Source organism: Camelus dromedarius, chromosome 14 (genome assembly GCF_036321535.1).
Source record: "Camelus dromedarius isolate mCamDro1 chromosome 14, mCamDro1.pat, whole genome shotgun sequence".
Taxonomy (NCBI): Eukaryota; Metazoa; Chordata; class Mammalia; order Artiodactyla; family Camelidae; genus Camelus; species Camelus dromedarius.
This window is the reverse complement of record NC_087449.1, coordinates 24,720,253-24,733,267: the sequence shown is the minus strand read 5'-3', so window position 1 is coordinate 24,733,267 and position 13,015 is coordinate 24,720,253. Positions and strand designations below refer to the sequence as shown.

The following is a 13,015-nucleotide window of genomic DNA, read 5'->3' as shown; positions in this document are numbered from 1 at the left end:
AAATAAAAGAACCTTCAAAATAAGGCACCTCATGTTGTTAAATTTATTTTTACCAAAATGCTATTAACAGGATAAAATATATTGATGTTTTGGGGAAGTTAAGTGTACTTCAAGTATGTTTAATATAAGGGGATTTACAAAATGCTTGAGGTTATCTTGGTAACTGACTTGTAGTGGGGAAATAATGGTTACCAAATACACGTGCATCTGTTTGGCCTTTTGTTAAGGTTAATTGGATTATAGTCATGTGAACATGAGAGTTTAAGTTTTCAGATGAGTATATGAACTTTGCAGGTACTGTATTTGTTTTTCAGGTAGGAAATCTTGCAAATAAAATTTGCAGCGTTGAGTTCTAATTAAGCCAAAGGATGTGCTTTAACAATTAATCATTAATAAATTTATGAATTTGCCTTTTGTGCTTTTATTGGTATCAGTCAGCCTTGGTTGTGTTACATATTGTTAATGAAAGAACACAATGTTACTCAATTTCTAAGTGGTTTATGTAATTTGAAGTAGATCTTAAGATTTTTAACATTGGTATTTAAACTTCTAAAAGGAGAGTTTATATTGGTGGAGTGTATTTGGATAGATTGTAGGGTTAGATTCTTTCTTGTGCTCTATTTTCTCTCCACTAGTGGTATCATGTCCACATGCATACTCATTCATTCTTGACTCCTCTCAATGCTTATATCTAGTTAGTCAACCAAAATTTAGTAAATTATACCTTAAAAAAATGCTTCTGAAATCTTTTCTCTCTTCTTCACTCTCATTGGTTTAAATCAAACCCGTACCTCTACCTTGGACTTTAATTTGAATTCCCTTTCTTTCTTTCCTTTTTCTGATTCATCTGATCAAAAGAAATTGATCGTGTCCCCTAATTTAAAAACCTATGACTGCCCATTAAGTCTCGTCTCAAGTATTGTAACATATAAAGCACATGAAGTCCTTTATCATTTGTCCTGACCTACATTTCCAGCATTACCTCCCAACACTGTCTTCCATGTTGATATACCAAAGTATCATCAAACTTCAAGCCATTCCTTGGACATATTACTATCTTTTCCCATGTCTTTGCACATATTATTGCCTCTGCTTAGAATGCCCCCTTATTAAAATGCTTTTTGTTGACTCTTACTCATTCTTTAGCAACTCACTCAAAGGTTACACCTTTGGTGAAGCCTTTCCCAATTCCTGTCAGGTAGAATTAGTTTATTATTTTGTGGTTGGTAACATTTTGAAAATACCTCCATTAAATATGACACTTGTAATTCACTTGTATTATCACCTGTGCTTATCTGTATCTTCCTGTAGCTCAATGACTGTTAAGGTAGCAGGTGTTGGGGAAAGGTATCAGAATCACTTGATTGGGAATCACTGCCGTAGTGAGCCTGTGTTATGGAACTGGACTTTTTCATAGCCCTTACATACGTTGGAAGTGGAGGAAGAACACAAAAATGATTGAGCCAGACACTGTGAAATCAGGATCTTATTTGCTATTATACTTCCCTGGCATAGAAGACTTCAATAAATAGTTGGCCCTCAATAAGTGTGTGTTGAATGAAGCTGAAGGCTAAGAGGCATTTAATAAGGAAGAAATGGTTGTGTATACTAGTGGAAATATTACTACTTTGCCTTACTTGTTTCTGAAGGAAGTAGACCTCCGAGGGGAAAGCCCATTTGATTGGAGTGTGTATGCATTCAGAAAAGTCAGAGATAGGAATGGTCATGAGTGTGCTACCTCGGAAAAGTGAGAGAATTTAAAGGTTTATAATTAGAGGCTATTACTGAGTAGTTAGGCAGAAGTAAGGTGATAGAATTGAAACATGGGAAAAACTATTGTGGCAATTTTGTAGCTTCGTTTTAGACTGACTGTGGGAAGTAGGGAAGCTGGTGAACAGGAGAATTTGATAGCTCATCATCTAAATTTGGAATTTAAAGGGAAGACCTGGGACAGAGTGGTAGAATTTGTTTATCAGCTAACTGGAATAGTAAAAGAGTTTGCTGACAGGGACTGTGGGTGTAAAGTAAGTTTTGAATAAAGCTTTTTCGTTGAACAAGACAAAATAGTTTTGTCTGTATTTGCTTCCACCAAATCCACCCATTTTCTCTTGAATTACCCCCTTAGGCTGTCACGCTCATCACTCTGCCAAAACTGCTCTTGTCAGTAACCTAATCTTGCTAAATCCCGTGGGTCACTTCTCAGCCTTTACATCACGCAGTCTGTCTGCAGCATTTAACGCTGTTCACTGCTTCCTCCTCCTTTTAACGTTTTGTATACTTAAGTTTCCAGAACATCATGCTTCAGGTTTTCCTTCCACCGTGAGTCCACTCCTTCATAGCCTCCTTTGCTGGTTCTTCCTCATCTTCCTGATCTCTGAAGTTGTTGGTGTGTTGTGCCCAGTCTTTAGATCTCATCTCTTTCTCTGTGTACACACATTTGGATTTATCCATCTCTTGGCTTTACAGTCCCATCTGTATGTTGCCAAATCCCAAATTTATAGGTCCATCTTGGACCTGTCGCCAAATGCAGGCTTTTGTCCTTAACTGCCTACTTGTCTTCCCTGCTTGCATGTCTAATAGATATCTCAGACTTAGCATGTCTGAAACTGAATTCCCAATCCTCCTTCCTATATTTTCCCTTCCTACACTCTTTGTTTTTGTAAATGGCAGGTCACTTACTGTTTGCTTATACCAAAACCACTCAAATCATCCATGACTCCTTTTGTTCTCTCACATCTTGTGTTTAATGTATTAGGGAGTTCTTCATCTTCAACTGATCACTTTTCATCACCTCCACATGATCTTCCCATGACCGTTCCCTATCTTGACAATTACTGCCTTTGTTCAGGCTACCATTATCTCTTGCTAGATTCCTGCAGTGGCTTTCTAACTTCTCTGTGCTTCAACTTTTGCCCTCTGCAGTCTATTCTGAACACAGAAACCAGACAGGTAAAGTATAGAGTCCTGAAAATCTCTTCATTGGCTTCCTATCTCAAAGTTAAAACTGAAGTCTTTACAGTGGCCTTTAAGAGCTCCCACAGTGTGTCTTCATTCTCTCCCAATCTGTATCTTTATCTCCTAACCTCATTTCCACCACTGTGCCCCTTGCTCACTACCTGCAGAGGCACTGGCCTCTTGTTCCTGGAACAAGCTGGCTCTGTTTCTGCCTTAAGGCATTTGCACTTGCTGATCTTTCTGTCTAGAATGCTCTTCCGCCAGGTATCTGCACTTCTTTGTTTCTTACTTTAAGTCTTGACTTCCTTACTGTCTTATTTTATATTGCCCCCTTCTCAACATTCCCTGTCCATCTTTCTCCCTTTTTTTCTTCAAAGCATCCATCGCCATCAGACATAGCTTGTATTTTACTTATTTATTGTCTATTTCCCTGTGTTAGAGGGTGTGCTCTTTGAGGGAAGGGATTTTTCTCTATTTTGCTCACTGTTGAAGCTCCAGTGCCATTTGGTAGCTACTTGAATGCATATGCATATGGAATGCATATGGTAGCTATTGAATGCATAAATGAGGTAGGTATTTTTTTTTGCTCATTGAGACCTTGTTAGTGATGTCAGAAATAAGATGACTGGCCAGTGGCAGTGGAGAGGTGGGGAGATTAGGGTACAGATGCTTCTGAAAACAATTTTTGTAAAATTTAATACATATTCGTTGTGTTTTTCTCAGTTTACAGTTCTGATGTAATTGATAAACAGTGTGCCTCCCTGGCCTCTGATAATACAGATGACAAAGCTGTTATTATTCTAGTTCCTGTTAGACTTGGTGGAGAAAGGACCAATGCCGACTACTTAGATTTTGTAAAGGTATGAAATAAGAGCTAAAAACATTTTAAGGCAATGCCAGCTAATATGAAAAACAGTTTGCAGTCTTTTTTCTATTAAGTGGATAGTGATGATTTTATAGTTGTAGATTGTAAAGTTTGTCATTAGAGATTTTAAATTTCAGTATTATAAGATCAGATGTGATTTGAAGAGTAAGATGTTCTATGACAAAATAAAAAGCCTTTTAATCTTTGCAGCTAATCGGGGGATACAGTGCAGCTATAATCATAATCTGTAATATGTCTACAGTTCCCGTTATCCTTATTTGTGATTTATAAAAGTATGTACCTTTGTTAATTCATAAAACCCTCATTAAACTATGTCTAGGTAATTATTGAAGTGAAATGAGTTTTTTATTTCTGCTGCGTTGTCTCCTATTTTGTTTCCTGTGCTGCCATAAGGGTCATAAGTAGGTAGAATACTTGTTTATAGACAGAAATGATGAAGATAGTATGAGGGGAAGTTCCAACTTTATTTTTTTCGTATTAACCAGTTAAAAAAAGTCTGTTCTATTTTAGAACAAAACCTGTGTAATTATGTTATCTTGTTGTCAAAAAACTTTTACATTTGAAATACTTCGTTTCTGGTTAAGAGTGTAATATTTGTATTATTTTCATAGTTTTAATAAAATCAAGTCCAGAGATGGAATTTCTCTTTGAATGGAGTGTTACGGCATATAGTAAATCTTGAAATAAAGTCTAGGTTTGTTCCTCATGTGAAGCATTAATCCCATATTGTGGTCCCTATGTATGTAGGTAGAACATATATTCTCACTACAGATTGTAATGATTCTAAAAATCTAGAGCAGTTATTTTCAATATGTGGTATATGGAAGTCTCCCAGCTGGTATATTGGCTTTTCCTAGTAGTTACTAAGATTTTACAGGCATACTTGGTACTAATAAATATCAGTACTATACCAATGACATAGGAATTCCCTAGGTAAAAGTGGGGTTTTGATTTCTAAATTTGGACTCTTTAATAGACTTATTAGTGGAAGGTGAGAAGTTATGAACCATTTCATCTAGTGACTCCACTGAGGGTTCTGAGACTTCTGGCATGTTGTCATGTGTCTGTTGGTTGTAACCTAATCATGGATTCCCTCTGCCTCCTCTACTACCATGCTGAGACAGAAGCTTGGGACTGACTCTTTTGCCAAACCCCTATTCCTGGTGAAATGGGCTGCAGATGACTTTGAGGCATGTTTCATCTGGTGAGGGCTTTGCTATTTAGTGGTATTGACAGTAGTTATCAATGGCAGGACTACTTAATGCTCTTGAGTGATTCGTTGGAATCTGAATTATAGTGAAACAAACTACTGCTAACTGTTAAGGTGAGCCTTAGTACCTAGCATATAGGAGTTGCTCAACAAAATTCAACTCCATATTTGTGTAACACTTTCAATACAGATTTATCTCATTTTGCCCTCACAATAGTTGGGAACTGGATTGTCTTTATAAAACAGAAATGACAGAAATTAAGTGATATATTCAAGTTTAAATAGCAAACTGGTGACAGCGACCAGAACTTTCATTGTTTCTCATATTTTCCCCTAAAATATGGACTTTATAAAATGTAACATTTCTTTGAGCTTCTAATAATCTAATTTATGCTATAGTCCACCTTTAGAGTATTGACTATTGAGACATTTAAAATTTTCCATTATCAGGTAACAATGTCTGAAATGGCTGAGTAAAGTAGTTTTATGTTAGGTGTTATGCTTGGTCAGAGGGTTGGGTCAAAAGCCAAAATGCGAGCATGTAAAGAGTTATTCATTTAGAAGTGAAAAAATAGTGTCTCTGGTAGCCCTGAAAGAAGAATAATCTTCCTCTATTTCCTCTTCCATTTCCATTTACTTTTCTTCTCCTCCTTCTCCTGTCTCCCCACCTCCTTCCCCTCCACCTCCATCACCATCCCAGCCCCTCCCCTCCCACCTCTCTCCCCACTCTTCTTCCTCTTCCTTCTTTGTCAGCAGATTGTACATAATATTCTCTAAATTTCACCATTCAGTTCTTTTTTTTTTAATTTATTAATCAAGGTAATTCCACAGTATTTCAGAGATGGTACCATCCCCTGCTACATGCTGTAAGGAGAAAGAAATCTGGTGTGGTGCTTTATCAGCCCTTTGCACAGGAAGTTTATTCATTTATTTATTATTTTTTTTAAAGGGGGCCTGGAATGAGGAAAATCCAATATATTCTCTTTCTTCAGCAAGACAAATTAGGACTTTCCTTTTTGACTGATTACTTCAGTCTTATTTATTGCTTCATGGATACAGCTCAATCAATTCTCACCACTAGATAACTGTGAAAGAGCTTTTTTAGGAACTGAAAACTGTTTCAAGTTTCCAAAGATATAGCTTCTTATATGTAATGGCATTTTAGCTCTTAATCTGCTTCTAAGTGTTTATTGCTAAATCTGCTCTATTCTGTTGCAAAGGAAATATAGATGTCAGGAACCAAAGTCTTTCTTCCGTTCCCTGAAATCATTATTTTTCTGAGGAGGGTCAGTGATGATTCTTGCCATGTACTTTTTTCTTTCTTTTTTTTTTTTTTTGCTTGGCTGTGAGGGACTTATAACTTTCACTTCCTCATGGGTCTCTACATCAGAAACACTGTATTTTAGCTGATCAGGTTTTCTCAGATTAAAGTAAGGCACTGTAATTGTGTTAGGGATTTTCATTTAGGGAGAAGGCAATAGAACAATAGAACTGTTAATGGAATGGTAACAATAGAATAATTATTATTATCAAGGTTTTTGCTATAATTTTATCTTTATTTTTTCTCTTAGCTCTAAAATTTTAACTTAATATGCCTTCTCTGTTTTATTTAGTTTTTTTTTTTCAGTTGCAGTTCTCCTTTCCAAAAAAACCTCTATGATGTTTTCACAAGACTGAAAATATACGAGATTGTTCTATTAGAGGGTTATTTATAGCAGTGAGAACCTGGAAACAACTTAAATATTTGTAATGGAGACTGTACAGCATATTTTGTTATTTTCATAAAATAGAGTATTTTACAGCCATTAAGTATTATAATGTAGATCTATATTTATTGTCAGGAAAAGATGTTTATGAGGTAACAAGTGACAACATTTACAACAGCATATATTGTATGATGCCATATATATAAAATTGTATTTGTAAATCTATATCTGAGTATATGTACTATAGACAGATGTCAAGAAGGTATTCCCCTAAATGTTAGTAACAATGAACTCATGAGTTTTGTGGTTTGGGGGAATTTTTTCTTCTTGATTTATTTCCTGTGTGTGTTTTTTCAGTGACCACATTATTTTTAAGAAAGTAATTAAGTTTAAATAAAACTCTGGTTTGTTTACTTGCTAAAGGAAAAAAAAAAGCATTTGTTCATATGTTCTTAATTTTTATATGTTCTAGATTTTGAAACATCCTCTCATTTAAGAGAAGGAAAGTTTAACTATTGTTTGATACTTTTGGGGTTTTATAACATATACTTCATCGTTATTAGTGTTTTCTAACATAATATGTGCTAAAATTAATGCAAGAACTACTGACAGGATATTAATTGTTTCCACTGAGCATGTTTTTAATTGACTCCACTCCATGGATATGTTTTTTAAAAAAGTATTAAATTATTTGGTCCAGCTTATATATAATTCTGCTTAGAATAGATGCTGAGGGAAATAATAAATGATTTACTGAGGTTATCACTGATATTTTATGATTGCTAAAATAAATTGGCTTTAAATACAATAATAATGATTATTTTTCTTGGATTAAATTGTTTTTGTTAGTCTTTATATTTATTCCAAATAAAGTTGCATAAAAATTTTGTCAAGTGAATGCAGTTGATTAAAAATGGTTTTTAGTTTGGGGTTCTAAGACTCAAGGTTCAATGAAAACAGTAACAATGTCTAATAATTATTTCTAGCATTTCAAAAAGCCTTATGAAAATATTACATTGATCCCACCAAGGCTGTACTAGCCAACTGAAAGGCCAAATGTTTTATCTTTGGCAGGAATTTTATTGGCTTTCTGTAATTACATTGTTTACCTCTGTATCTGGCACATAGTAGTTGTTTAATGTTGTTGAGTGACATGCTAATCAGAAGATTTAATTTAGTCGTGTTAATGTTGAGTGATTTAAAGAAAATGGAAGATAGTTTGGTAGACAAAAGGATTTCAGAACATGGGGGCAAATGTAATAAAAATAAAACTGGTGGTGAAAAATTTGGGAACTGCTACTATTAGTAATACAAAATTGGTTGTTTTGAATAATTACCATTTGTCTCTTGGCTCTAAATCTGAATTAATTTCTTTTGGCAGGGTATTTTAAGCCTTGAATATTGCGTAGGTATTATTGGTGGCAAGCCTAAACAGTCATATTACTTTGCTGGATTTCAAGGTTAGTGACATAGTAAAATATATTTCTTCACTGTTTTCTTTTAAAAGTTGGAAATTTAATATAGGATCATCTAGAAACAGGATGATTAACGGAGCAAAATGAGTACCTTATAAATTCATCAGTCCTACCATAGCCACTCATTTGTCATTTGGTCCACAACATAATTGGATTCTGTAAAAATGTATGTTTAATTTCTGTTATTGCATAAACAAGGCATAATTTATTGGCTTTACTAAACTTCAGAAGACATTGCTGCCACATTCTGGCAGTTGCTGTTTACATATTTACTTTTTACCAGTTTTAGTGGTGCTAGTTGATGATAAAATGACAAGCAATATGTTCTTCCTGTCAGGATAAAGTAGTGCGATACATTTTTCATATGCAAACTGTAGAATATAATTGTGTGTTTGTGAAAGTAATTTTATCACTAAAAATTAAATGACAGTCTCATCACTTTATAAAAATTCTGCTTATACAAGCATATTTGATTATGCAAAAGTTAATCTGTTCTATGCAAACCTATGTTTCAGTCAATGAATATCAGTCTGGCAAGCTGTTACTCCCAGATTTTTTTCATCTATTCTACATAGAAATTGGATTGTAAGCAGTGTAATAATAAGGTGTTTTTTGAATTACTTGTCTTCTGTTTTGTCCTTGTAGATGACAGTTTGATTTACATGGATCCTCATTACTGCCAATCTTTTGTAGATGTCAGCATAAAGGATTTCCCTCTTGAGGTATTGTGGATAAAGAGCTGGTACTGTTTTCTTACCATTTGAAGCAAACTAATTGTTTAGAGATGTGCTCGGCAGCCATGCTTTTATGGTATTTCATTTACAAGTTAATAATAAATACTCTACTAATTTATAAAACCGTAATCCATGCAGTGGTCAAAGGTTAAATAATTTGTTGCTGAATTTTAATTTATAATACACTTTCTTCTTCATTTATCTTTGTCTCTAACCTGTTAAGATACCCTAGCCCCACTGAAATAAATGATCAAGCCTCCAAGTAATTTTGTACATATACAGCTGAACAGTACTGAAGAATTTAAAATATTAGGCATGTTTAAAAAAAGGAAGAAAGGGGGAAGAAAGAAAAATAAAGAAGATGATGGAGCTGGGTTAGAATGACAAAGTGATTGAAGGAGATTATCTGCTAAATTATCTTGCTTTAAATATAGTAATTAAGTCTTAGCCTCTAGTTAAGTTTTCATGAGCTTTAGTTGTGTTTTTAATATTTGTTTTAGCTTTGAATTCTAAAACTCTTCTTTTCCTTTATGTTAATCATTTCCTGATGCAGTATTTTAATTCAGAAAATTTTGAGAGTGTGCCAGTGAAACAAGTGGTTATTACATGATTTGGGTCCTTGTTTTCCCGGTTGATGCTTCTACAGACTTTTAAAATAATTTTAATCACTTGAGTGGCATGGATCACTAATTCTCAAGAGCTTGACAAGTTGGAAATGTGATTTAGTACTTTGTTTTAGTAATAGCTTGCTAGCTAATATTAATACCTAAAAAGTATTTAAGAGGTGAATCATGAAAATGGAAAAACTGCAAGATTAAAGGCTGGTTCTAAAGGATGTATAATTTAGAATGTACTATAAAACAGCCTAGCATGTTTGTAGATTATTACCTCAAGTGAAGTACAAGCATCTTGAGGCCAGAGATTAGCTTTGCTTTCTACTTTCTTCCCTTATAGTATCTTGCATTTAAACCTTAATGACTATTTCTAGTTGACATTGATAATGTGGGAGGCACTGTAGAATTGTGCTGTGCGAACCACACTGTAACTCTCTGCTGCATTGTGGTCTTGTTGCACTGATTTCTATGTCTAAGTTTATTTCCAATGTATGTGTGTCAAATTGACTCCTTAAAAAAGTAGATACTTGAGATTCAGATGGAAATTTGTCCATAGTGTTCTAGTATTGTCTAAAACAGGCAAATTAAAAGATTATTAGTGTTGATTATTTTGGCTAATAGAAAGAGACTATTCCTCTGCTATTTTGAGAGATGCTACAAAGATGCCAGGTCAGTGAATATCCTGGTTATGTCTACATGATCGATGTTAGGAATGTTGCAGCTCATTGTTGGAAGACCTTGCAACACTTCACCAGTGAGTCAGTAAAAGCTTGAAGTGGGGTGTAGTGAGAGTGGAAAAGAAGAATTGATTTTAAGAGACTTTGTAAAGTAAAATTTGGTGAAATTAGGTAACTTCTTAAATGCACAGAAGCATTTATTCTCATTTATTGGGATACAAAGAAAGTGGTTTAAGATGGGCTTTAGCAATTGGGGTATATTGAACTGTGGGTTCCCATTGTCAGTGGTTAGGACAGAGCAGAGTTTCAGTTGTTGGGATGAGAGGACTAGTGGATATACATTTTCTTATACATATTTATAATGTATGTGTGTGTGTATATGCATGTATGTATGTGTGTGTGTATATGCATGTATGTATGTGTGTGTGTATATATATATATATTTAATAAGTTAAGATTTCTTAAACCAGAGACTGTTGCTTTGTTTATATATGATATACTTTCAGAATGACTGATTCTAACTCTTTACAAATACTGATGCTGTTACATTTTTTAGGTAATATTGTATTAACTTAATATCAATATTCTATTAATAAGCTAAGAAAAGCCTTATTAACAGCTATGTTAGTCTCTTCTGATTCCTGGGCCCCCAGTTCTAAGTTTTAGGTTTTAGGAGGTTCATGCAGTGGTGACTATTTTAATCTATCCTGGTAATTCAGAGGATAGTGGCATTAAAGCTATTAGAATGATGTGATGTGATTAGATAGATGAGTGAATTCATCAGTGAAAGATGTACCCTTTATGAATTACACATGTGCACTGCAGTTAGTGGGAGGTGGTTTTTAGTAGGGGTGTATTCTCTGATTAATTATCTTAGGAAGCTTTATCTAAATCACCAAGAAAGCACACCTACACTTAAAGTATTTGTTTTAGTGTTCTTTGTATGTTTAGGTAATAGAATCCACTATTCCAGATAATAAGCCTAGAGCAGTGCCTAGCATTTAGTAGGTGCCTAATAACTAAATTTGTTGAGGCAGCAAACAAATAATGTATTAAAAAATGAAATAAATGGGAATTGAGTCATTGTGGCCCATTTTTTAGAAATTTCTTTGTCACAGAAGTGTATCTAGTGAATACTTGCTAAAATGTGTTTTCTGTGAAGTAGACACTGCTATTTTTACCAATCATCAGAATTTTTAAATTAGAAATCTAAGTGCATAGCTCAGAGAATTATCACAAAGTGAACATAGCTGTGTAATGCCACTTGGAAAAATATTTTAAAGTCTAACATATCCTACAGTACACAGAAATAATTCTGAATTATAGATTGATGGTGGTTTGATTCTGGAGTCTTCTTAGGTGAACAAAAGAATATAACTTAAATGGTGTAAAATGCCTCTCCTGCAGTGTGAGTCCTAGTACTCATGTAGTGACACCCAATAGCAGTTTCAGTTTTCAGTCATCAAAGATTTATATCTGTGTTTCTATGAATAATTTAAAAAGTTCTTTGCAGGTTCCAAAACAACCATGATTAACTATTTAGTGTTTGTCATTATTATCTATGATGATTGAAGCAACACAGTGAAACAGCAATAAGCCTATTCTGGTTTAGTCTTAATGGTTCTTACATAAATACTTTAATCAATGCTTTAATATGATTTAGGGCACCCAGGTAGGTGAGTCTATTGGATCGTACAAACTTTGACCCCCCTTCCTTATCCCCAAGTAGCAAAAACTAAATAAACATTCCTTATTATTAGCTTTGAAAGGGTTGGACAAATTACATTTTTTAGATAACTTGTATGTAGAATAATTTTTTTTTTTTTGCAAATATGACCTAGATCTCACTATAAAGTAAGTGTTAACTAAGCATTTCATAAAAGTCATAATTTTGAAAGCACATTTGTTTGGTCTATGTTTACTAGCATGATGTTGGGCTTGAATTTATATGTGACTGAGTTATACGTAAGGGAAAGAAAGCAGCTTGAATGTACTCATTTTATATATCCTCTGATGATAATATGGGATATTAGTTGGATCACTAGCATGTAGGGGGCGAGAAAAGAGCGATTTTGATGGATTTACCATGAATATGAATATGAATGCCTATATTTTTCTGCATTTTCATAGTTTCAAGTTGAAATCCGTTAGTCTTAGGCATTAACTGTAGGGAAATTTTAAGTTCATGAGTTCAGATCCAGCCTAGATTATTTCTTGATCTTGTTCTTTAATTCAAAAATACAAAATATACAATGAAGAATTCCCCATCTGCTCAGTTTTCTCCTTCTCCTGTAAACTTGTTAATTTTTGTATATCCTTATGCAAATATGAACACATATGAATATATATATTTATGGCCCTCCTTTTTTTACATAAACATCTTTTTTTATACATACAAAAAATGACAGTAGCATCCGTGAGTTTTTATTAATGATGGGTATCTGAGCAGTCCAACAGTTAAAAAAATTTTTTTGTAAATAAAGTACTAGAATGTAGTGATGATGAAAAAAAGATTGGAATTATTAGCTTTATATTCTGCCCTTTTCCTACTTTTGCATTCTCTTTAAAGATCCCAGACTCTGCTAATAGTCACAGCGTATTAGCAAGAGCGGAGGGTCTAGAGCAGCCTCCACAGCCCGTTTATATCTTTGGCACTGTGACCGCTTGAGAAAAGTGAACTAAGGAACAGGAGGACTGGTAAGGAGGAGGGCAAGGACTATAGAATAGTTTTCACCTGTATCCTGTATGGGACTAAACA

General features: G+C 34.2%; 1 protein-coding gene across 4 annotated transcripts in view; it reads left to right on the top strand.

Moving 5' to 3' along the window:
• ATG4C (autophagy related 4C cysteine peptidase) overlaps positions 1-13,015 on the top strand; it is a 70,438-nt gene that overhangs the window by 42,633 nt on the left and 14,790 nt on the right. For all 4 annotated transcript variants that reach the window (XM_031465279.2, XM_031465281.2, XM_010988581.3 and 1 more), the window contains 3 exons: positions 3,679-3,815; positions 8,139-8,217; positions 8,878-8,954. In XM_031465279.2, the coding sequence (XP_031321139.1) occupies positions 3,679-3,815; positions 8,139-8,217; positions 8,878-8,954 (293 nt within the window). The remainder of the gene's footprint in view (positions 1-3,678; positions 3,816-8,138; positions 8,218-8,877; positions 8,955-13,015) is intronic.